At 44.1% G+C, this 25,563-nt stretch overlaps 1 protein-coding gene across 1 annotated transcript in view; it reads left to right on the forward strand.

Moving 5' to 3' along the window:
• Window positions 1–25,563, forward strand: part of LOC122942421 (elastase-1-like) — an 80,067-nt gene that overhangs the window by 40,025 nt on the left and 14,479 nt on the right. Inside the window, exon 2 of the mRNA XM_044300034.1 lies at window positions 18,162–18,271. Within this exon, the coding sequence (XP_044155969.1) occupies window positions 18,162–18,271 (110 nt within the window). The remainder of the gene's footprint in view (window positions 1–18,161; window positions 18,272–25,563) is intronic.

Here is a 25,563-nt window from a genome sequence, read left to right on the forward strand (position 1 = left end):
AGCTATCAGGGTTTCTTTTCGCTTTTTAATATCATTGACATGCTCAACAATACGTCTACGAAATTCTCTAAAGGTTTTTCCCACATAGTCAAGAGGGCATGTACACTGGGCCAAATAAATCACTCCTTTGCTCCTACAATTGGAAAAATCTCTGATGACATAATTAATCCCAGTTGCCGAGCAGATGTTAATTTTTGTGTTATTGATATAACTGCAGGCCATGCATGCCCCACAACGGAACATGCCCAATGGCTTGCGATCCAGCCATGTGCCCTCAGGGGTTGGTCGTACGTAATGACTATGTACCAAGCGATCCCGAAGGCTTCTGCCCCGCCTAAAAGTAATGCTCGGGCGTGTGGGAAGCACATCTGCAACACCAGGGTCCATGAGAAGGATAGGCCAGTATTTAGTGATGATTTCTCTGACCTCCTTATTCATGGTGTCATAGGTGGAGATAATCCTCATGATGTCACCATCTTTGCCATTTAGATCCCTTGGTACCAATAGTGTATCACGATCCCTGGAGACCGCACTCTGGAAAGCCTCCCGGAGTACGTTCTGTGGGTAACCCCTAGTTTTAAAACGTTCTTGTAATTTTCTTGACTCTTGAAAAAAGCTGTCATGATTAGAGCAGTTTCTTTTCATACGCAGGTATTGCCCTCGTGGAATACCCCTTTTAAGGCTCATGGGGTGATGACTCTCCCAGTGGAGGAGGCTGTTGGTGGCGGTGTCTTTCCTAAACGTGGAAGTAACTAGTCTATCACCTTTTTTAGTGATCCTAATATCCAAAAAGGTGAGAGACTTACGGTGGAACTCGGATGTAAACGAGAGACCTAAATCATTGATATTGAGCGCCTTTACAAATAAAGCAAATTCCTCATCATTACCGTTCCATATTATAAACACATCGTCGATATATCTTGTCCACCATGTGATCTTATCCACCCACCAGGTCTGTGTGTCTGGAAAAACCACTTTATCCTCCCACCAGCCCAGGAAGAGATTGGCATACGACGGGGCACATGAACTCCCCATCGCTGTCCCCCTGAGCTGGTGGAAGACACGCGTGTCGAAAAGAAAAAAATTGTGCGTCAGAATAAATTCCAAAAGCGTCAACACAAAGTCATTATGAGATCTATGCGAGACAGATCTGGTCCTAAGAAAATCAGATACCGCCATCAGACCCCACATGTGATCCCATTTTGGAAAGAAGACACCCCAAGGTATTCCGTGAGGGGCATGGTGAGTTCATAGAAGATTTTATTTTTTTGGCACAAGTTAGCGGAAAATTATTTTTTCTTTTTTTTCTTACAAAGTCTCCCTTTCCGCTAACTTGTGACAAAAAGTTCAATCTTTCATGGACTCAATATGCCCCTCAGCGAATACCTTGGGGTGTCTTCTTTCCAAAATGGGGTCATTTGTGGGGTGTTTGTACTGCCCTGGCATTTGAGGGTCTCCACAATCATTACATGTATGGCCAGCATTAGGAGTTTCTGCTATTCTCCTTATATTGAGCATACGGGTAATGAGATTTTTTTTTCCGTTCAGCCTCTGGACTGAAAGAAAAAATGAACGTGTCACGAGGGTGTCAAGAGCCACGTCTGACTCCGTTATACCCGGGGTCAGGAAGTCGCAGCGGGTGGCTGCGCGCTCTATGTCTAAAGATCACGGTGTTTCTTAGTGTTTGTTTTCTGTGTTTGCCTTGCTATCCTTTTTGTCTCACTCAGGGATCCGTAGCTTCTCCTCCTCAGCTGTTTCTTGTCTGCCACTCCCAAACTCCTTATATTCTCCTCTCACACTTCTCTTGTTGCCAGTTATAGAGCTTCCTGCCTGGACATCTATGCTGACCCACTGGAGCTGAGAATCTGGTTGTTGTTCCAGAGTGCTACCCTCCGGATCCCTGTTGGGCTTTTGTTGTCTCCTGTTTTTGCCCACCTGGGATTATATGTTTAGTTTGTATTGTCTGTCCTCCCCTTGGTGTTTTCCTTTAGAGCTAGTGGTGCGGACTAGTGTTCCCACCGCCCTGCTCACTATCTAGGGCTCATCCTAGGGAAAGCCATGGTTTTAGGCACGTGATCGGCGTACGGGTGAGGAACCCGTCTAGGGACGACAGGGCAGCCAGGTAGCTTCTGTGGGGGGAAGGGTCATTTCATTAATGTCTGTCCCTCCTTTTCCCAAAAACAAAAGACCGTCGGAAAACTACTAACCCCAGGCTGTGCGGAGGATGTCAGCCGGGGGGTATACGTTTCCTCCATACGAACATCTCAATTTGTGTTGCCAGCGGTTATTGTTTTTGGTGTTAAGACGGAGTCTATTTCTTTTTTTCTAGACAGTGGTGCAGGGGTAAATTTGATAGATGCCCATTTTGCCCGCACTATGGGTTTGTCTCTCTGTACGCTGCAGAGACCCATTCCCATATTCGCTATTGACTCTGCTCCTCTGTCTCAGAGAAACCTCACTCACGTTGTCCATAACTTACATCTTCGGGTAGGGGACCACCATAAGGAGCGTCTTTCATGTTACGTTCTGGAGGGCCTTCCCTCTCCTGTGGTATCGGGTCTTCCCTGGTTGGTAGCGCACAATCCAGTGGTGGATTGGCAGGCCAGGGAGATATTGGAGTGGAGTGAGCATTGCAGAGAGAATTGCTTAAATAACAATTGCTTAATCGCCTCCATAGCTTCCCTACCTACATTTATTTCGGACTTTGAGGACGTTTTTTCTGAAAAGGGTTGTCAGAAGCTACCACCTCATCGTCCTTATGATTGCCCGGTTAACCTGATTCCCGGTGCAAAATTACCCAAGTCCAGGTTGTATAATCTTTCGGGTCCCGAGAGACAAGCCATGAAAGATTATATCTCCGAGAGTCTGGCCAAGGGACACATCAGACCCTCTTCTTCACCCGTGGCTGCAGGGTTTTTCTTTGTTAAAAAGAAAGATGGGGGCCTGCGTCCTTGCCTAGATTTCCGTGAGCTAAACCGGATAACCGTCCGAGACCCATACCCTCTTCCTCTCATTCCTGACCTTTTTAATCAGATTGCGGGTGCTAGGTGGTTCTCCAAACTTGATCTTAGGGGGGCCTACAATCTGATTCGTATCAAGGAAGGGGATGAGTGGAAGACAGCTTTTAACACCCCTGAGGGGCATTACGAAAATTTAGTCATGCCTTTCGGTCTGACCAATGCCCCTGCTGTCTTCCAACATTTCGTTAATGATATTTTTAGTCATCTCATCGGCAGGTTTGTAGTCATATACCTAGATGATATCTTAATTTATTCGGCTGATCTGAAAACACATGAAGTACATGTCAGGCAAGTACTGCAGGTCCTACGGACGAATAAATTATATGCGAAAATTGAAAAATGTGTCTTCGCCGTTCAGGAAATACAATTCCTGGGATATCTATTATCTGCTTCAGGTTTCCGTATGGATCCTGGGAAGGTCCAGGCAATTTTAGATTGGGATCTTCCTGAGAACCTTAAAGCTCTACAACGGTTTTTGGGTTTCGCAAATTTCTACAGAAAGTTTATTAAAAATTATTCAGTGATCGTTAAACCCCTTACTGACATGACTAGGAAGGGGACTGATTTTTCTAAATGGTCTGACGCCGCTAAAATTACATTTTCCTCTCTAAAAGAGAGATTTACCTCGGCACCTGTCCTAATTCAACCTGATGTCTCCCAGCCTTTTATTGTTGAAGTTGATGCGTCGGAGGTGGGAGTGGGGGCTGTATTGTCTCAGGGTCCGTCTCCTGGCAAATGGCGTCCTTGCGCTTTCTTTTCCAAAAAATTATCTGCAGCAGAAAAGAACTATGATATTGGAAATAGGGAACTGTTGGCGATTAAACTGGCGTTTGAAGAGTGGCGTCACTTCTTAGAGGGAGCAATCCACCCCGTCTCGGTAATTACGGATCACAAAAACCTTCTGTACCTAGAATCGGCTAAGCGTCTCACCCCTAGACAAGCTAGGTGGTCGCTATTCTTTACCAGATTTAACTTTGTAATCACCTATCGTCCTGGGGCAAAAAATACCAAGGCAGACGCATTGTCTCGTAGTTTCCCTGGAGGGGGTAATGTTAGTGATCCGGTACCTATTTTACAAAGAGGAGTGGTTGTCTCTGCTGTACACTCTGTTCTAGAGGGAAAGGTGTTAGAGGCCCAGGGGGACGCCCCGGCCTCTTGCCCCTCAGAGAAATTGTTTGTACCGTTAAACCTGCGTCTTGAGTTATTGAAGGAACATCATAATTCGGCACTTGCTGGGCACCCGGGTAGTAAAGCAACCTTGGAGCTATTGTCTCGTCGTTTTTGGTGGCCAAGGTTGCGTCAGGATGTAATAGATTTCGTGTCTACTTGTTCTACTTGTGCACGCGCGAAAGTCTCTCATACACGTCCAGCAGGGTCTTTATTGCCACTTTTCATCCCCAATAGACCATGGACACATCTATCAATGGATTTCATCACTGACTTACCTTTGTCTGCGGGTAAAACAGTTATCTTGGTAGTAGTAGACAGGTTTAGCAAAATGGTACACTTTATTGCGCTACCCGCACTTCCTAATGCTAAGACTCTTGCTCAGGTGTTTATCAGTGAAATCGTGAAGCTTCACGGGGTCCCCTCCGATGTTGTTTCGGATCGGGGAACCCAGTTTATTTCTAAGTTTTGGAAAGCTTTTTGTACCCGTTTAGGGGTACACTTATCCTTTTCCTCAGCTTTCCATCCTCAGTCGAATGGACAGACTGAGCGTACCAACCAAAACCTAGAAACATATTTAAGGTGTTTTGCGTCTGAAAACCAAGAGGTGTGGTCATCATATTTACCGTTAGCCGAGTTTGCCATAAATAATCGCCGTCAGGAATCCACTGGCAAGTCACCATTTCTTGGTGCATACGGTTTTCATCCCCAATTTTGTACTTTCAAAGAGGGGGGGTCTTCTGGGGTTCCCGAAGAGGAACGGTTTTCTTCATCTCTTTCATCGGTATGGCAGAAGGTGCAAGCTAACTTGAAAAATATGAGTGGTAAATACAAATGCATGGCCGATAAGAAACGGTCGCCAGGTCCGGACCTAGGAGTGAATGACTATGTGTGGTTGTCTACTAGGAATATTAAGTTGAAGGTTCCCTCTTGGAAACTGGGTCCTAGGTTCATTGGTCCTTATAAAATTGTAGCCATCATTAACCCTGTGGCTTTTCGCCTGGAGCTACCTCAGACTTTTAAAATCCATAACGTCTTCCATAAGTCGTTGCTCAAGAAGTATGTTCCACCTCTAGAACCATCACCGCTGCCACCTCCTCCTGTTGTTGTGGATGGTAATCTGGAGTTTCAAATATCCAGAATTGTTGATTCTCGTCGGGTCCGCCGCTCTCTTCAGTATCTGGTGCATTGGAGGGGTTACGGTCCCGAGGAAAGAATGTGGGTTCCAGCGTCAGAGGTAAACGCCAACAGGTTGATTCAGGCTTTCCATGTCTCTCATCCGGAGAGACCTGGTCCTGAGTGTCCGGAGGCCCCTCGTGAAAGGGGGGGTACTGTCACGAGGGTATCAAGAGCCACGTCTGACTCCGTTATACCCGGGGTCAGGAAGTCGCAGCGGGTGGCTGCGCGCTCTATGTCTAAAGATCACGGTGTTTCTTAGTGTTTGTTTTCTGTGTTTGCCTTGCTATCCTTTTTGTCTCACTCAGGGATCCGTAGCTTCTCCTCCTCAGCTGTTTCTTGTCTGCCACTCCCAAACTCCTTATATTCTCCTCTCACACTTCTCTTGTTGCCAGTTATAGAGCTTCCTGCCTGGACATCTATGCTGACCCACTGGAGCTGAGAATCTGGTTGTTGTTCCAGAGTGCTACCCTCCGGATCCCTGTTGGGCTTTTGTTGTCTCCTGTTTTTGCCCACCTGGGATTATATGTTTAGTTTGTATTGTCTGTCCTCCCCTTGGTGTTTTCCTTTAGAGCTAGTGGTGCGGACTAGTGTTCCCACCGCCCTGTTCACTATCTAGGGCTCATCCTAGGGAAAGCCAGGGTTTTAGGCACGTGATCGGCGTACGGGTGAGGAACCCGTCTAGGGACGACAGGGCAGCCAGGTGCCAGCCGCAAGGTGAGTCAGGGGTCACCACCTTCCCTCTCACTAGGGCAGGGCCTCCCTCTTTTCCTCCCTCCGTGTCACGTATGTGACAGTTACGCCGATCGTGATAGAACGGCACAGATTTCTTCATTCGCATCGATCAATGTGGATGAAAAAATCTCTGCCAAAAAATGTGCAAAAAATAATAAAAAGGGGAAAGGCGTCTGTCAGGACATAGGAGCTCCGCCCAACATCCAAACCCACTCAGCTCGTATGCCCTGGCAAACCCAATTTCTCTATTCACATCAATCGATGTGGATCAATAAATCATTGCCAGAATTATTTTTTTTTTATACAAAGTGTTTGCCAAAACACCGCCTCTTAGCTCATAAGTCTCGGCAAACTTATATTTTTCACTGCAGAGGAGAAATCTCATCTTGCAGCGCCGCATACACCAACTTTGTGTAATCTGACAGCAGCGCAATGCTTCTGTCAGAACGCACATGAGTTCTGCAGCTGGTTGATCACTTGGTCCACCTAGAAGGTAAAAAAAAAAACAGGCCGCAACGCAATCAATTTATTAACATCAACTTTTATAAACTTTATATAACATTTGAAACAGAACACTAACTTTTTTGCTTACCTGTGATTTTTTTTTTTTTTTTTTTTTACCTTTAGAGGACAAACCTCTCCTTCTCCATGGGACAATGTGCAATATGGAGTGGCTCTACTACTCCGTAGGATAGAGAGGTGCTCAATATCTAAGTGTGAACTCCAAACACCAGAGAGTTAAAAAAAATTATAATATTGGAGATATGGCACTCAATATCTGGAAAGTTGCTCAAAACTAATTACTTTATTGATGCAATTTATCTTGTTAAAATAGTTAAAATGTCATACAAGATATGTAAATTGTACATAAATTAAATAACATAAAGATTAAACGTCACACTTGACAGTACAATAAAAATCACTTAAGGTGTATATATACACATCAGACAGCAAATGGGTACTTTCTCATATTCTGATTGAATGAATACAGAAATTAAGTTCTCAACACTATAACATTGGGTATGTTATTACTCGATAGTTTTATGAGAACTTTTTGATGAGAATTAATCGAAAGTCACCATTAATTCGATATAATATAATCGTTGATTTTCATTATTATAGTACAATCTCAGGCTTTTTTGATTTAGTTATGGATTGCTTATTTCAAAAATTTGGATTGTTCCAAATATTTAGAAAAGTCACAGTAATTCATATATCACAGTTCATTAAGTTTATTGGATTAAAGTTCGGGAGTTGTTAGCTCTAGGTGGCGTCCCACCTATTTTTGAGCTATTTTATTCCCTTACCTCCACTTCTCAATATGGCTTGGTTAATCGCAGTTTCCTCAGCGTCCCAAATATTCGATTTCTCCTTACTTACGATTATGTTGAAAATCGGAGTGTATCACTCTAAGGAGTTTTCGAGCTTAAACTCATATGTAGGACGAATTAATCACTTAAGAGGTTATTGATGAGGAGGTGTAACTGTAGATATCCTTGCGTACGCCAAAAATTGTGGTAATGTGGGGTCCAGATTCCTCCCAGACGCGTTTCGAAGTCCCAAGGGGTGCTGACTTCTTCCTCAGTGGTAACCTGGTTTCCCCTGAACCACCTTTTTTATACCCTTTCCTAATTGGTTCCAGATGTCCCAAAAATCAGTCCTGGATCACAATCCAGGTACCATAGTATCAAAATCTGGCCTGGATTGTTACAATATAGTATACTTAATAATAAAGTTGAATATAATTAGTAGTAAATGGAATCAATCAGAAATATGGCTCCTATATTTCTTCCATAGGTATAATACATCAAAATCTTACTGTTTTTGAAAAAAACGCATATGCGGTAATGGTGCGATTTCCATGCGTGTTTTGGGGGGCAATGCGTTTTTTTTTCAGAAAAGCTGCTGAAATTTAACCCTTAGTCTTTTAGATAAGGGATTTAATGTTATTCACTTACTCTCATTATTCACAATAACATGAGATAAAATATATAAATGAGTATAAAAATATTTAAATAGTAAAAAATATAATAAATAAATGCACCTTCACATATTTCTATACATCTAAAAGTAGATAAGTTGAAATAACTCAATCAAACATGAAGGACTGTTGTCAGATTAGATGAATACGAGATTGTGGTTAGATAGGGGTGGGTGCCTTCCACTAAGACACGGTCGGATGTACGTAATTAATATACCATCCGACCCTGTGTCGGTGGGAGGCAACCACCCCAAAGTCTTCATGTTCTATAAGAAGCAAAAAATTTCTAACTCTGCGTTTAAGCCATGTGGTATAAGGGTGTCCAGTTTAAAGATCCATCTTGATTCTTTTCTGGACATTTTCTCCACATGGTTACCTCCTCTCGAATCCACTTCCACCTTCTCTATTGCTGCAAAACATAAGTCTGTTTGTTGACCATGATGTTCTTTGAAATGTTTGGACAGTGGGTGGTCCATGTGGCCTTTCCTAATGTTATTAAGATGTTCAGCAATTCTTTTCTTTAATGTTTGTTTTGTCCTTCCCACATAGATTTTATTGCATGGGCAACTTATTATGTAGATAACACTGGTAGTGTTACAAGTAAGATATTCTTTTATTTTGTGTCTAAGTTGATTGATCGGGGATATTATTTCATGTGTCTTTCGTGGAAACTTAGTTGATTGGCAGTTGATACAAGTGCCGCATCTGTAAAAACCTTTTATATCCAACATTGTCTGTATCGTAGGTTTGTTGGTTTTCTTCTTTTTTATTGTCGGAGCTACCTTTAAGCCTAAATTAGGGGTCTTACTGTACACAATGTGTGGTGTAATCGGGATCAGTGAGCCTATCATTCTATCTTCTTTCAGAAAGTGTCAGTGCTTTTTAATAATATGTTGTATTTTACGATACTGGGCATTAAAGGGTAAGACCATTCTTATAGTCCCCTCATCTTTATTTTTCTTTCTCACTTTAGTTGGATTAAAGAAGGATTTTCTATCTAGTTCTCTCACTTTACTTAGAGATGAATCTACTAGAGTTTCTGGGTATTCTCTGGTTACAAATTGTTCCTTCATTTTGCATGCTTCCTCTTCAAATTGTTCCTCTTTAGTGCAATTTAGTTTTATGCGTCGAAACTGTCCATACACTATATTTAGCAGCCATCTAGGTAGATGTCCGCTAGTATAGGGGATCATACTATTTTTCGCGACATCCTTCAGAAAGGTATTACAGAATACTTTTTCACCTTCAATTCGAATATTTAGGTCAAAGAATTCGATGTTTCCATCATATATCTTGGATGAAAGGTGTATATTTGTGTCATTACTGTTCAATCCATCTATGAAGGAGGTTAGCGAACTAGTGTCCCCATTCCATACTAACTGACGTTTTATCTTTATGTTATTTAATTTATGTACAATTTACGTATCTTGTATGACATTTTAACTATTTTAACAAGATAAATTGCATCAATAAAGTAATTTGTTTTAAGCAACTTTCCAGATATTGAGGTTTATAGCAGCTTTGTGTGAAAGGGTCCTAAGACCCCTGTGTGCCTGTCCTGTGTCACGTGATCCCTACACTAATAGTGTACCTGTGTGTGGTACTTGCGGAAACACTCCCCTATGCATAGGGCAGGCTGGTCAGGACAGTCAGGACAAAAAAAGGTGGTGTCACGCCTTATTCCAGCCCTGCTACAGACACAACATCTTTTTCTTGGGGAACGCTGAGTACGGGTACCAGAATAGACACTCGGGAAGTGTCTGCCATGTAGCCGGCTAACTACATCAGGGACTTGGGGCACAGACCCTCCTGGATACAGGAGTTTCGAAATGATCTCTTCCTGGAATTTTAGGAAGGATCCCGTTCTCCCAGCCTTACTGTAGAGAACAAAACTATTATACAGAGCCAATTGAATTAAATAAACAGACACCTTCTTATACCAGCGTCTGGTGCGGTGGGACACTAAATAGGGAGCCAACATCTGGTCATTCAAGTCCACCCCTCCCATGTGAAGGTTATAGTCGTGGACAGAGAGGGGTTTCTCAATGACTCTAGTTGGACAGAAGGTAAACGTCCCTCTTGTCCCTTCACTTCACCACGAGCAGTTCTTGATCACACAAGGCAGCCCTCTCCGCCCGTGCAAGTTGAGTATTAACGAGCTGTTGGGGGAAGCCCTGGTGACTAGGTCGTACGGTGCCACAGCATTGAATTCCGACTAGATGTAAGTGCCGAAAGAGGGCCAGGCTTGTGTAAAAATTGTCCACGTATAAGTGGTACCCCTTGTGGAGCAAGGGTGACACCAAGTCCCAGACAATCTTGCCACTGCTCCCCAGGTAGTCAGGACATCCGACCGGCTCCAGTTTTGAGTCTTTTCACTCATAGACCCTAAAATGATATGTATAGCCTGTGGCCCTTTCACAGAGCTTATACAGTTTGACCCCATACCGAGCGTGCTTGCTGGGGATGTACTGTTTGATGCCAAGGCGCCCGGTAAAATGTACTAGGGACTCGTCTATGCAGATGTTCTGATTGGGGGTATACACATCTGCAAACCTGGATGACAAACGGTCTATGAGGGGCTGAATTTTGTGGAGCAGGGTGGCCTCTTGGATGACAGGTTTTATTGTCAGTAAAATGCATAAAGCGCATAATGCCCTCAAAACGTGCCCTGGACATAGCAGCTGAGAACATGGGCATGTAATGTATTGGGTCTTTAGACCAATAGGGCCGCAATACATTTTTTTTTAGTTAGACCCATGCTGAGGATAAGGCCCAAAAATAATTTAAATTTGAAAGCTGTGACTGGTTTCCACCGGAAAGGCTGGGCATAGAAGCTTTCCGGATTGGCGATTATAAACTGTGTGGCAAAGCGGTTGGTTTCTGCCACAACTAAGTCATAGAGATCCGCGGTGAAAAACAGCTAAAAAAACTCGAGGGCTGATCCTAAATGAGCTGTCTCCACGCGAACTCCAGACTGGGCGGTGAAAGGGGGCAATACGGGTGCGGCGGAAGCAGGGGAGTGCCAATTTGGGTTTGCCAGCACCTCTGGGAGACTAAGGGCTCTACGGGCCTGTGAACGTGGTGGCTGCGATGGGGGAGTTACTGCACGTGCCACCGTACCAGCTTGAACTGCCCTTCTGGTGCTCGCCACTTCCCCAGGGAATACGGCAGTGCTGGTAGAAGGTCCAGGATGTGCTGCGCTGCTGGTGTATGCCGCACCATAAAAAAGATCAGCGCTAGCAAATGAGGCTCATCACGCGGGGTATACAGAACACTGACATGGGATCGTGTACGCCTGACCATAGCAGGGACCTCAACCTCGTCATCTTCACTAGTGGTTAGAGTGCCACTGCTGTCTACAGGTTCATATTCTGAACCACTGGATTCAGTGGGTGAGACGTCCCCATCGCTTTCATCCATCACGGCCAGAATCCTGTAGGCCTCTTCAGCAGAATACCCCTTGTTTGACATTTTGGGCTAACTAAATTTAGTGGGTATTCCTCTGAGACTACCCAGGAAAAAGAGCCTAGTAAAAAGGAGTGCTTGCGAAGTAAAGCTGCGATCACTAATAAAGATCCAGAAAGCTCAAAAGTGATCTTTATAGCGCCGCAGTGATTTTACAGTGTTTTTTGCAGTGATCAGAAAAGATTCTGTCACTGCGGTGGGGCGGACTGAACACAAGTGTGCAAGCAAGATCAGGCCTGATTGGGCGAACACTGTATTTTTTAGAGAGAGAGCCCAAGGTGACCCTAATGTACTGATATAGATCTAATTGCGATCAGTCTTGATCACTTACAGATACTATATAGTACTAGTGCTGATTAGTGACAGCGATGACGCTAATCAGTGACTAATCAGTGCCTGCGGTGTGGTGGGCTAGGCGCTAACTACCTAACAAGTAGCTAAGTAACTGGCAGTGAAAAGGGACCCTTACAGGGGGGTGATCAATGACAGGGGGGTGACAGAGGGTGATCAGGGAGTCTAATATGGGGTGATCGGGGATTTAATAAGGGGTTAATAAGTGACACGGGGGGTGTAATGTGTGTGTGTGGTGATTGGTGCTACTTACAGAGCTGCCTGTGTCCTCTGGTGGTCGATCCAAGCAAAAGGGACCACCAGAGGACCAGGTAGCAGGTATATCAGACGCTATTTACAAAATAGCGTCTGACATACCCATTTCATTGGTTATTTTAAAAATCTACAGACTGCCAGCCAATGATCGCTGCTGGCAGGCTGTAGTTGAACTTGTGAACGCGCGTTCACAGGAAATCTCGGGTCTCACGAGATGACGCCATTAGGCGTCGCTGAGCCCTGAGAGAGCTACCGCCCGGACGCCTATCGGGGTTATGTGTGCGGCAAGTGGTAAAAAGTTGGTTTTGGAAATTTTCAAAAAATGATCCAAACATGAAGTAGACATATGGGAAATGTAAAGTAATAACTATTATATGAGGTATCACTATCTATTCTAAAAGTAGAGAAATTGAAATTTGAAAATTTGGGAATTAAAAAAAAATTGGTAAATTTGGGATTTTTTCACAAATAAAGGTGGAATATATTGATTCAAATTTATGACTATCTTGAAGTACAATGTGTCACGAGAAAACAGCTTGGATAAGTAAAAGTGTTCCAAAGCTATTACCACATAAAGTGACACATGTCAGATTTGCAAAAAATGGTCAGGGCAGAAGAGAGAAAACTGGCCCGGGGTAGAAGGGGTTAAAAACCCTACATCGGCCATACATGTACGATGGATGTCGGGAAGTGGTTAATTTGCTCTTAAATCAGTTATTGTTATTGAGTAACTTCCTCAGTATTATGAGCTGAAAACTTTTCTTACACAAAGCTGATTAGGGTTCCTGTTGCATTCGCATTTTCTAGCACGGAAAAAGTCACGAATAGCAATGTTAAAAAAAAAAATCTTCCTCTTTCTGACACAATTTTGTTTAGCAGAAGTAAAAGTGAAGAAGCAAAAGGTAGCATGTGCTGCAATATGTGATCTGCCTCTAAAAGAACTGATTGTGAGCACTGACATAGTTGTAGAGCTGTCGCTTACTTTCAGAAATTCTGACCACAAAAATGCTTTACAATTAAAGATGTTTTCCGGGTTATACATACTGATGACCTATCTTTAGGATAGCTTTCTGCTCCGTTATCTGTGTTAATTCTAGCAGCTACAGTAAACGGGTGGTCAGTGGGGTGCCAGATGTCAGACCCCACTAATCTAATTTGGATAAACTATCTTAAAGATAGCTCATCAATATCTATACCCTGGAAATCCCCTTTAATTTGCATCCCTGGAAAATCCCTTTAATTTGCATCTAATTGAGATGTGTTTGCATACAGCTTTGCTAAGTGCAATTTGTATACTCTCAGAGTGGACTCCCGATGACAAGTCTTTGAAGCCTGCCTAGTATCTCTAGGAGATGTTTCTCAGCTCTGTTCACCTAAGAAAGATGCAGCTAGCCGAACCTCAGTAGGCAAAATGTAGTATTACACAATGTGTAAGAAATTTGCAGTTATAAAGTTTTAAGCTCATAATAGTGAGGAAGTTACCCAATAAGAATAACTGATTTAACAGCCGATTAACCACTTCTCGACATACATTGAACATTTGGCCGATGTTGGGTCTTTAAAGATTATGTCCATTCAGGAGCTGAGCGGGCACCTTAGCCACTATGTGTCTGCTGTCTTATACAGCAAACATCCAATGGAAGAGTCACTAATCCGAGACAACTCTGATCATAGACTTTTTACCCTTCAGATGCCTTAGTCAATTACTGGAAAAGCTGAGCTCCTGCTGACCAAATAGCTCCCCCGTGACAAGATCACTGGAGCCGTTTGGTTGCCATGGCAGCCCGGGCCATTCTGAAGGCTCCAAAGCCTGCCATAGCAAAGTTCCTAACAAGCCCTAACATTTTGGGGGTCTTTTACTAACCAGAAATACACCTATATTAGACATATTTCTGGAGCAGATTGCGGCGCAAAGATCCTAGCTAACCCCTAGCTTAACCCCCCAAAAAAGCATACATCATCCATCAGTAAAAAAAAAAAAAAAAACGCTGCGTGCCTCTGCAGTTGTCCCAATTACTCTTTAGTGAACAAAATAAGGACATGGAGGCAGCAGCAATAAAGTAGTGGCGAAAAAAAAGGTTCTTTTAATCCATGTTGTGGCAGTGCAAACACGTTTGACGCCCTTCTGTTAGCTGTAGAATGACTGTACGTCACTATTCGGCTTTGGTCAGTTATTCTCATCAGTTATTGTCAGCCCAAAGCAGGTGCAGGTCAAAACCACAGAACAGGTGCAGACCTATTCATGATACCTATTCTGAGAGTAGGTTTGGCTCCTGAATATGCCTCACAAAAAGTGATGGAAAAAACTGACCAAATGTCACAAACAGTAGTGTGAACTTACAGGTCAATATTAGCGTCAGCCCTAACTTATCTGCCTGGACTTAACTGTGCAGTTTAAGTAGTGGCCCCTTGACAGTGGGGAGGGTGTCAGCAGTAAGGCTATGTTCACATCACTGATTATTTTTTCGTTATTCTGATCCATCAGAAGAACAGGCAAAAAAGCGTATCCTGTAGTTTGAGCATCTGCCTTCAAACAGTCAGTATTTGGTCAGCATTTGATCAGTATTGGTAAGGCAAAACAGAGATAACATGTGATGGAAATATTTGCATGTCTTCTGTGTTTTGGACCCACTCCTGCTTTTGGTTTCCAAATCATGATCAAATCCTGATGCAAAATACAGACCATGTGATAGAGGTCTCATGCTCAATTTGCATCAGTTTTAACCATTTGCGTCTGAAATCCGTTTTATTCAGACTGAAAAAAAAAGTCCTACATGCAGGACTTTTATGGCCTCTATCACACGGTTAGTATTTGGTCAGTTTTTTGCATCATAATTTGATCCATTATTTGTAAGGCAAAACAGGAGTGGGTCCAAAACAGAGATGACACATGATGGAAATATTTGCATTTCTTCTGCGTTTTTGGACCCACACCTGCTTTTGGCTTCCAAATCATGATCAAATTCTGATGCAAAATACTGACCATATGATAGAGCCTTTATGGACGCTCAAACAACAGGACCCTACCCCAATATTCTACAATTAAAAGCTTTGTTAACCACTGTGGCGAAAATAACTTCGCCACTGGGTTTTGGAGGAGCCTGTTTGCCAGTCTCTTGCCTCAGGATTATGGCCCATATACTAACTTTGAAGGAGAAGGTAGACCGGCCGCACAACCTAAATCTGTGGAACTGTTTTGGGCAGGAAAGCCATGCTTGCGGTTGGCCAAATGTGACTTCCATGGAAATTGGGAACCCCTGCTTGGATCTGGGTGATTTTTGGATATGTTGTCCACCCAGATCAGAGCTATCTATGGATGGGATATTATGGGGATATGTGGGGTTTAGAGGTGTTTTCTGTGTTTTTGGGAAAAATGTGTGTTTTCTGCCTGTGAGTGATTAAGTTAGCCCATTATGTTTGGTAATTGTATCACAGACAGAGCCCATTGTGTTTTGGTAATTGTATTTTGTTAATTGCGTCAAAGACAATGCCTATTCTGTTATTGAGTGCGTCACAGGCAATGCCATTGTGTTTGTTAATTGCGTCACAGACAATGCCATTGTGTTTGTTGAATGTATAGTTTTTGTGTAAAGGACTGACTGCTATGTTATGTCCTCAGTTCCCGACCAGGTCCACGGGGGTGGTACCCTTGTTGGAAAATGTGTATATAAGTCAATGCTTGTGTGTTCAATAGAGAGACCTGCTTTACCCCTTCATGAAGTTTTGGCTCATGTTTGGGGGATGGGATAACTATACTCTTGGGGATTGCTATATCACAATACTCCCCTGAGTATAAGCTCTTGTAAGAGTTTGTTCATGGTTCCTGCTCTCTGGATTTAGGAGAGGTTCACCCACTGGAAGCTGAAGCCCGGTCTTGGGTCCAGCGTAGGTGGACGACTGTGAGACCCCAACCAAGCTGCGGCAGTTCGTGGGGTCTGTGGTGGTTATGGTGTCAAGTTGAGTGCTTGGAGCCCTCGGGAAGCACTAGGAGAATCCATCAACTGAGGTACCCAGTCGGGGTGCCATGAAATCCGTTACAGTGGTGGCAGCAGTGGCATGGCGTCCTAGTGCGAGGTGAAGCAGTTCGGAGACACCGTTCGTGGAGTATATTGAGGGCAACGCTAGTATCTGTACAGCGCCCCAGGCTACAGCAGGATGGAATCGGCTAGTCTTCGGACAGCGTTCCACTACGAGGAGGAGGATGACCGGACTGCATCCAGCGCCGTCTGATATGTCGCCCTGGAAGATGTACAGCGTCGGCGGGGCGAGAGTCTCCCCAGTGAGGAGCAGCAGTTGCGGATGCAAGTGGCCCTGCGAATGCCCCTTCTGGGAGAGCAGCCCCTGGATGAGTTGGTGACAGAACTCGAGAGCCTGGTATGGAAGGAGCTGTGGCTAGACGACGCCTACTAGGCACTCTGGTGGTACATGATTCGGCACTCCCCCTGGATGGCTGAGCACGACAGACCCGAGGGTGAGGATTATAATGGCCCTGGCCTGTTGTTTGAGGCCTTTGCAGAACCGGAGTTCGGAGATGCTGGAGAGTCCCGGTTCTGGGATATCTATGACTACAGGGAGGCTATGCATGATTGGGCTACAACGAGAGAGGTGAGACAAGACCTGGCATCTCTAGTGACAATGGAGTGGGAGCTGGAGCAGGATTACCAATACTTCCTCATCTCAATTCGGCCCCAATATACACTGCCAGAGAGCTGGGTGTCAGTCCCAGACCTACAACCCTACAGCTAGGAACACCCGACTAAAGTATCCCCTGCTTTAGTACCAGCTGTGGAGCTAGGGGACCTCATGGACTGGTCCTGGGGGGAACCCCATATGGCAGGTGGAGATGGGACCGAGGTCTCTCCACCGGCCCTACAGTTTTGGCTCATGTTTGGGGGATGGGATAACTACACTCTTGGGGATTGCTATATTACAATACTCCCCTGAGTATAAGCTCTTGTAAAAGTTTGTTCATGGTTCCTGCTCTCTGGATTTAGGAGAGGTTGACGGTGAGACCCCAACCAAGCTGCAGCGGTTCGAGGGGTCTGTGGTGGTTATGGTGTCAAGTTGAGTGCTTGGAGCCCTCGGGAAGCACTAGGAGCATCCATCAACGGAGGTGCCAGGAGATCCGTTACAACCACTGTCTCTAGTGCTTGGCACGCCTGTCCCTATGCTCAGCTCACAGTAAAATGGCAGAGACAAGGCGGGATATGTTTTTTTAAGGGCTGTGACATCACAGGGGAGGGATATCTGCTGACTGGCTGGCTGCATGGCATTATGGGTCATATTGGCTTCCTGAGCTTCTTACTTTCAGTTTTTAACACATGTAGCAGCTATTTTAGGGAAAAAAATGATTCATTACTATGAAGCATGAGGATTCGTGGCGAATTACATTCTTCCAGAAATTTTGATCAAATTTAACTTGTTTCACTTTGATTCTCTCAACGCTAATCACCCTGCGTAAGTACTAATGATGTTTAGATTACAATATAGAATGGGCAATGGATTAGACCCAGATGTCAGGTTATCAAACATGAATGGCAGGAAATCTAAATTTGTCACCCTAAAACGCAAAGACGCAAAGATGCTGAAGTACCCTCCAGACACATCACATCAAAAAATCTACCATTGGGCAAAACTATGCTTGTATATTTGTAGTTATCTTTTCTTCAACAGATCCAAACAGATTAATCAACTAATGCATTTTTTCTATCTGTATTTCAACCTGCTATACAAAAATGTGTACTAAGAGTGTGCCCCAAGACAACATGAGAGTCAGTAAGTAGAAAATGTATTACAAAAAGTGATCAAGTTTACATTTTTTAGCTGTACTGGGTGAAAATTAGCTGCATTAACGGAAAGTATACAAACACCACAACCACATATGTCCAAGAATATGATCATAAGCTTATAGAATCTAGTACAGACCATAGGGTTTTATTTTAACCCTTTCAACAGGAAAAGTAATTATTATATTAAGATTGCTTCACAAGCCGTTTTTTTTATTTTCTCAGACTGGCCAGCAGATTGTGGGGTCGCATTTTTCCAACAAAACACTGCTGGGAGAATTGTGTCTGGGAATGAAGTACGCCCGTTCTCCTGGCCATGGCAGGTTTCCTTGCAGGTAAAAATATAGCTCCTGTGATAAATATTTGTTCATATATTTTAGGGTATTATATGTGACTGGAAACCATTATGGTTAGTGGGTTAGCTATAGGGGAACAAAGGGTCCAGTCCTATGAAAGGACCTTGTGGAAGTGAATTAATAGGCAATAATAAAAGTGATTTACAGTAAGTACTATTGGGGTACCGCCACATGGTGTGGTGGAGCTGTGGTTGAGACCTGACCACCATGCATCCATACAGGCTGCAGCAGTAGCATATTAACGAAGGGCTGTATTACACAGTTAGAGTCAATTCACATGTCCGTAGTGTATTGCGGATCCCCAATACACCCGGCCGGCACCCCCATAGAACTGACTATTCTTGTCTGCAATTGCGGACAAGAATAGAACATGGTCTATTTTTTGGGGGAGCCTTGGACCGGAAGATCGTTGCCGCGCCCCAGAAATGCGGATGCGGACAGCACATTGTGTGCTGTCCGCATTTCTTATGGCCCCATAGAGAATGAATGGGTCCAGATTCGTTCCGCAACGTTGTGGAACAGATCCACACCCAGTCTACGGACGTGTGAATGGACCCTTAGATTTAGCAGACGATTGTCGTTCACCTCCTCGTCAGTGAAGGAGACCACCTTATTTACATGCAGTGATCTCACAGTATGGGGAAGACTGATCGCTAATGCTATTGCTGATCCCCATACATAATCATTATTTGCCGGCAGGAAAACTTGATTAGACAGCGCAATCTGCTACCAGCTAACAATGATTTTTGTGCCTGCACAAAAATATGATTACCCGAAGAGCGAACATTTGCTCCTTCATCAGGTAGTCGGCGGCATCTATACACAGGCAGATCATAGCTAACAAGCATTCCTACGAATGCTTCTTAGCGATGATCTAGCCAATTCTCAACCAGTTTAATACAGCCTTAACTACAATCAAATTGTTTATTCATTGTTTATTGTTAATGGCTGTGAATTTTTACAGGTTATACCTTATTCACACAGTCAGTGATTTCCAGTGATTGTGAGCCAAAACTAGGTGTGGCTCTAAACACAGAACAGGTGCAGATCTTTCCCAAATACCTTATCCCTGTGTAGAAACAAAATAGCAGGTCCAGCACTTGGGTCTGGAATAAAAAACATATATCTTTTATTTCAAATATAAAAAAAGAAAAAGTCCATTAGGACATATACCCATGAGATATCCTGCTGTGTGCCATTTTAGACTTTTTTTTTTAATATGTGAAATAAAAGATTTATGGTTTTATTCCAGACCCAAGTTCTGGACCCGCTATTTTGTTCCTACACTGGATTTGTTTCTCCTAAGGATCTGTGCACTGAGGACAAACAAAGGTGATGTCACGGGTAATGGGGAGGGTATAACACCAAATGACACACAGAAGGAATAGACCGGGGTCTAGGCCTCAAAACTAAGGGAGAGGGATGGTGACCTCCTAGGAATCCCTAGACCTCTCCCTAAATCCTACCAGTATGAGTAGACCCTGAAGGTGGAAATATTCATACACCAGAACCTAGGCCCTGAAGACCCTGGAAGGCCCTAGGAATGGTGGCAGGGAATGAGACTACTGTTCCCTCCCCATGGACAACAAACCAGCTCAACCAACTCCAGTAGGAAATATCAACCGCATAGTAAGCCGTGTGATTCAGGACTAAATAGAGCCTCAGTAATGACTACAAGCTGCACCTGCCAAGAGGTGTGGTCACTACCAAACAACAATACTGCAAGGAGAAAACAGAAACTGTCAGACACCCTCACATGCCGTCAGTTTCTCCGATTTTCTCACCTCTCTCATGGGATGGGCCATGACAGTACCCCCCCTCTACGGGACACCCAGGGACAACTTTTTTAGGATGCGCCCTGTGAAAGGCCTGCACAAGGTGACTAGCATTAAAGTCGGTCGCAGGAACCCACATTCTTTCCTTTGTTGAGTTCACTATCCTGGCAATCTGAAATTCAAGATTACCGTCCACCAAGACAGGAGCAGGAGGTAAGTAGGAGGGTTCAGCAGGTTCAACATATCTTTTCAGTAATGATTTGTGAAAAACATTATGAATTTTTTAAGCCTGCGGAAGTTTAAGACGAAAAGCAACTGGATTAATAATGGCAGAGATCTTATATGGCCCAATAAACCTTGGCCCCAACTTCCAAGAAGTTACCTAATATTTCTTGGGGACAGCCACACAGAATCACCCATTCTCAGGTCCGGACCACTCATACGCCTCTTGTCAGCCATGCAGCCATAAAGTTATACTTTTTGCCCATTTTCTTTTTATAGTTTTGAATCTTCCACCAAATAAATGACAACAAAGAGGAAAATCTTTCCTCTTCCGGTATACCAGAAGTCTCAGTACCAGAAAATGTGCCAAACTGCGGATGGAACCCATATGCTCAGAAAAATGGCGACTTATCAGTGGACTCCTGCCTACAGTTATTTATGGCAAACTCAGCCAACGACAAAAATGAAGACCACTCCTCCTGATTCTCAAAGACAAAACATCTCAAATAGGTCTCCAGATTTTGGTTAGAGCGCTCAGTCAGTCCGTTTGACTGAGGATGAAAGGCCGAAGAGAAGGACAATTGTACCCCCAGGCGAGTACAGAACGCCTTCTAGAATCTGGAGTCCCTCTATCAGACACCACATCAGAGGGGATACCATGTCGTTTCACTATGTTATCGACAAACACTTGTGCGAGAGTTTTAGCATTATATAGACCTGGTAATGCTATAAAGTGTGACATGTTTCTGAAGCGATCAACAACCACCAGAGGAATTCGACAAATCTGTTATAAAGTCCATGGACAAGTGAGTCCACGGTCGGGATGGGATAGACAAGGGAAGTAGAGATCCTGAAGGCCAAGTATGTGTCACCTTGGCACGCTCACAAGCTGACACATAGCCCTCAACACATTTACGCAATCCTGGCCACCAGAATACCCTTGAAATGAGATCAACTGTGGATCTGCTCCCAGCGTGTCCCGTAAGAACAGTAGTGTGATGTTCTTGAAACACCTTTTGCCGTAGTTCGAAGGAACAAACAACTTCCCTGGAGGACAAGAATCAGGTGCATCTCCCTGTGCCTCCAACATCTCTGCCTCAAGTTCAGGATAAAGGGCGGATAAAACCACCCCATAAGCTAATATCGGGCAAGGATCCTCCGAATCACCCCCCCCCCCCCCCTCTTTCCCGGGAAAGTTACGCGACAAATCATCCGCTTTGACGTTTTTAACCCCAGGGCGATAGGTGACAACAAAACTAAATCTGGTAAAAAACTATGACGATCTGGCCTGTCTTGGGTTCAGATGTTTAGTCGACTCCAGATAGGCCAGATTTTTGTGATTAGTAATTACCGTAATGGGATGAATTGCTCCTCCCAACCAATGACGCCATTCCTCAAATGCCAACTTAATGGACAGCAACTCTCTATTACCTACATTATAATTCCTTTCAGCAGTAGAGAGTTTTTTTAGAGAAAAAAGCACATGGCTCCATTTGCTAGGAGAAGGACCCTGCAACAAGACTGCTCCAACCCCTACCTCGGATGCGTCAACTTCCACAATGAATCGACACATCATGTTGCACCAGTACAGGAGCAGAAGCAAAACATTCCTTCACAGCAGAAAAGGCTTGTAATGCCTCATTAGCCCAGACTAAGAAATCTGCACCTTTTTTTAGTCATATCTGTTAATGGTTTACCAACAGTTGAGTAATTCAAAATAAATTTACGGTAGTAGTTGGTGAACCCCAAAAATCGCATAAGCGCTTTCAGATCTTCAGGTCGATCCCAGTCCAACACAGCACTGACTTTTTTCGGATCCATACAAAACCTGAAGATGAGAGTAGGTAACCCAGGAATTGCACTTCTTGAACTGCAAATACACACTTCTCCATCTTAGCATACAATTTATTCTCCCTTAGGATATGTAAGACCTGTCTCACGTGATCCTGATGCTTCTCCATATCGGGGGTATAAATTAAAATATCATCCAGATACACCACCACAAACCTGCCTACCAGATGATGAAAGATGTCATTGATGAAATGTTGAAAAACAGCAGGAGCATTGGTCAACCCAAAAGACATGACCAAATTCTCAAAATAACCTGCAGGAGTATTAAAGGCCGTCTTCCATTTGTCCCCCTCCTTGATCCTTAATAGATTATATGCCCCCCTCAAATCCAACTTAGAGAACACTTTGGCACCAACAATCTGATTGAACAAATCTGGGATCAAAGGAAGGGGATAGGGATCACGGACAGTAATGCGATTAAGCTCACGGAAGTCCAAACATGGCCTAAGGGTTCCGTCCTTTTTTACAAAGAAGAACCCTGCAGCAAATGGTGATTTGGATGACCATTAGCTAAGCTCTCGGTGATATATTCTTGCATGGCTACTCTTTTGGGTTCAGAAAGATTATACAACCGAGACTTGGGCAATCTAGCTCCAGGAATAAGGTTGACAGGGCAACCGATGTGGAGGAAACTCCTGGTCTCCACTTTCAGAGAATACATCAGAACAATCCGAAATAAAATAAGGTACAATTTTAGTGGTTGCAACAGAAAGCGACGTGCTAAGACAGTTGTATATGCAAAAATTACTCCAATGAAGAATCTGTCTCGCTCTGGTAGGGTTATGTTTGGATAACCATGGTAAACCTAGCATCAGAGCAGCATGCAGACCCTCTAGCACAAAACATGAAATGGGTTCTTGATGAGAATCTCCCACCTTTAGGCGAATGTCCTGCACAATTTGTGACAAATATTTTTGTCACAAACACCAAAATATTTTTGTCTATTGTGCTTGTTGTCAAACCATGCATACAAACGAATTGGCCAGCCACTAGGTTAACCCCTGCGCCACTGTCAATAAATACTTCAATTTCCAGTAAATGACAAAAGTACATTCTCAGATTCCCCACCCACACTATCAAGAGTGAGAAGAGGACTGAACACATTAGTTCTCTTTCTCTCTTTTTCACCTTGACGTTTAACATAAGAACATATGTTAACAAAATGTCCCCATTTAAGGCTACTTTCACACTAGCGTTTTTCTTCTCCGGCGCTGAGTTCCGTCCTAGGGGCTCAAATCCGGAAAAAAAATGATCAGTTTTATCCTAATGCATTCTGAATGGAGAGTCCGTCCCTCAGGATGCATCAGGATGTCTTCTGTTCAGTCTTTTTGACTGATCAGGCTTTTCAGAAAAACGTAGCATGCAGTATTTTTACCTCCGGCCAAAAATCCTGAACACTTTGACTGAACGCCTGATCAGGCTTTTTTCCCATTGACTTGCATTAACGCCGGATCCGGCGCCGTGTATTCAGTCAAAACGGATCTGGTTTTTGCATGTTAAACCCGAAAAATAGGAGAAAAAAGTTAAAGTCCATAAATGGCGGATCCGTTTTTTCCAATGCATTTTTCCATTGTGATCGAAAGCCTGATCAGGATTCAAATGTAATCAGTTTTCACACGTTTTTCCGGATCCGGCGGGCAGTTCCGGTGTCGGAATTGAACGCCGGATTCAAACACCGCTAGTGTGAAAGTAGCCTAACACAAAAAAAGCAGAGTCTTTTCTTGAACCTAAGGTTTTTATTACCAAGTCCAGAAGTGACTTCCCCCAACTGCATTAGCGTATCATCAGACATGAGCTCAAGTGCCTCCCTACCCAAAGTGTCGGAATAGGCCACTTCCCCATATGATAGTGCATCCCGAGTGAGAGGAACCTTAGATCTCTTCCTCAGGCATCTATCAATACGTACAGCCAGAGACATGGCCACCTCCAATGACTCTGGATATTTGTGAAATGCCAATGCGTCCTTCAGGTTCTCGGATAACCCTTGACAGAATTGACTACGGAGAGAAGGGTCATTCCACTCAGTATCAATCTCCTAAATTCAGAGCAATAGGGCTCCGCAGAAAACTCTCCCTGCCGCAAGCCACACAACTTTGTCTCGGCCAAGGAGACCCGATCTGGGTCATCGTAGATTGTGATCTGGTCGGCAACGGCACCTTTCAGAAACAAAATAATAATCACCACTCTTTGACTCTCGTCCCCAGAAGAGTTAGGACGTAGTCTAAAATATAGTTTGCGTGACTCCCTGAACAGAACAAAGTTGTCACTTGCCCCGGAAAACCTATCTGGGAGAGCGATCTTAGGTTCCGGGCAGGTCTGGCTCCCGCTGCTGGAAGCTGCCGCCTGTGGTCTCTGAAACTGCAAGACAGCCGTGCGGAGGTCAGCCATCTTCAAAGACAACCCCTGCATACGATCGACCAGTGCAGAAACAGTATCCATCGATGTACTGACACCAACAAAATTAAATTTTTTTGGGCGGTTGATAATGTCACGAGTAATGGGCAGGGGATAACACCAAATGACACACAGAAGGAATAGACCGGAGTCTAGGCCTCAAAACTAAGGGAGAGGGATGGTGACCTCCTAGGAATCCCTAGACCTCTCCCTGACTCCTGCCAGTATGAGTAGATCTTGAAGGTGGAAATACTCATACACCGGAACCTAGGCCCTGAAGACCCTGGAAGGCCCTAGGAATGGTGGCAGGGAATGAGACTACTGGTTCCTTCCCAGATGAAGGTACCAGCGTATCCCTGAGGCCTAGACAACAACACACACAATCAAACAACAAAATGCAAGACAAAGTGCACTTAGCTTCAAGAAGAATGGAGGAACAGGAGATCCAAAGAAACAACAAACCAGCTCAACCAACTCCAGTAAGAAATATCAACCGCATAGTAAGCAGTGTGATTCAGGACTAAATAGAGCCTCAGTAATGACTACAAGCTGCACTTGTCAAGAGGTGTGGTCATTACCAAACAACAACACTGCAAAGAGAAAACAGAGACTGTCAGATACCCTCACGTGCAGCTAGTCTCTCTCATCTTCTCACCTCTGTCTAGGGAGGGACCATGACAGGCGATGAGCTGATTTCATTTATTTCTTTGTGTGTTATCTCTGTATAGGCTCTAATCCTGATGGAAATCACTGACATTACCGGGTGGCCATTAACAGTGATCATCAAATAAACAATTAGGTTCTAATAAGTTAAAGGGGTTATCCGAGATGCACTGTACATCCGCCACTTCTGGGATCACTGGGCATGTGATCCCAGCCTGGGATTATAACCTGCAGTGCAAGCACGAGTCTGAATCTCTTGCCAAAGCGCTTCTGAGGGATTCAGACTCATGCAGGCGCTGCGGGCTCTAACCTCGGAAGTGGCGGCCACACAGGATCATGGCAGCCTGAAAAAGAACCCTTTTGTAG

The sequence above is a fragment of the Bufo gargarizans genome, chromosome 6 (genome assembly GCF_014858855.1).
Source record: "Bufo gargarizans isolate SCDJY-AF-19 chromosome 6, ASM1485885v1, whole genome shotgun sequence".
NCBI classification, from domain to species: domain Eukaryota; kingdom Metazoa; phylum Chordata; class Amphibia; order Anura; family Bufonidae; genus Bufo; species Bufo gargarizans.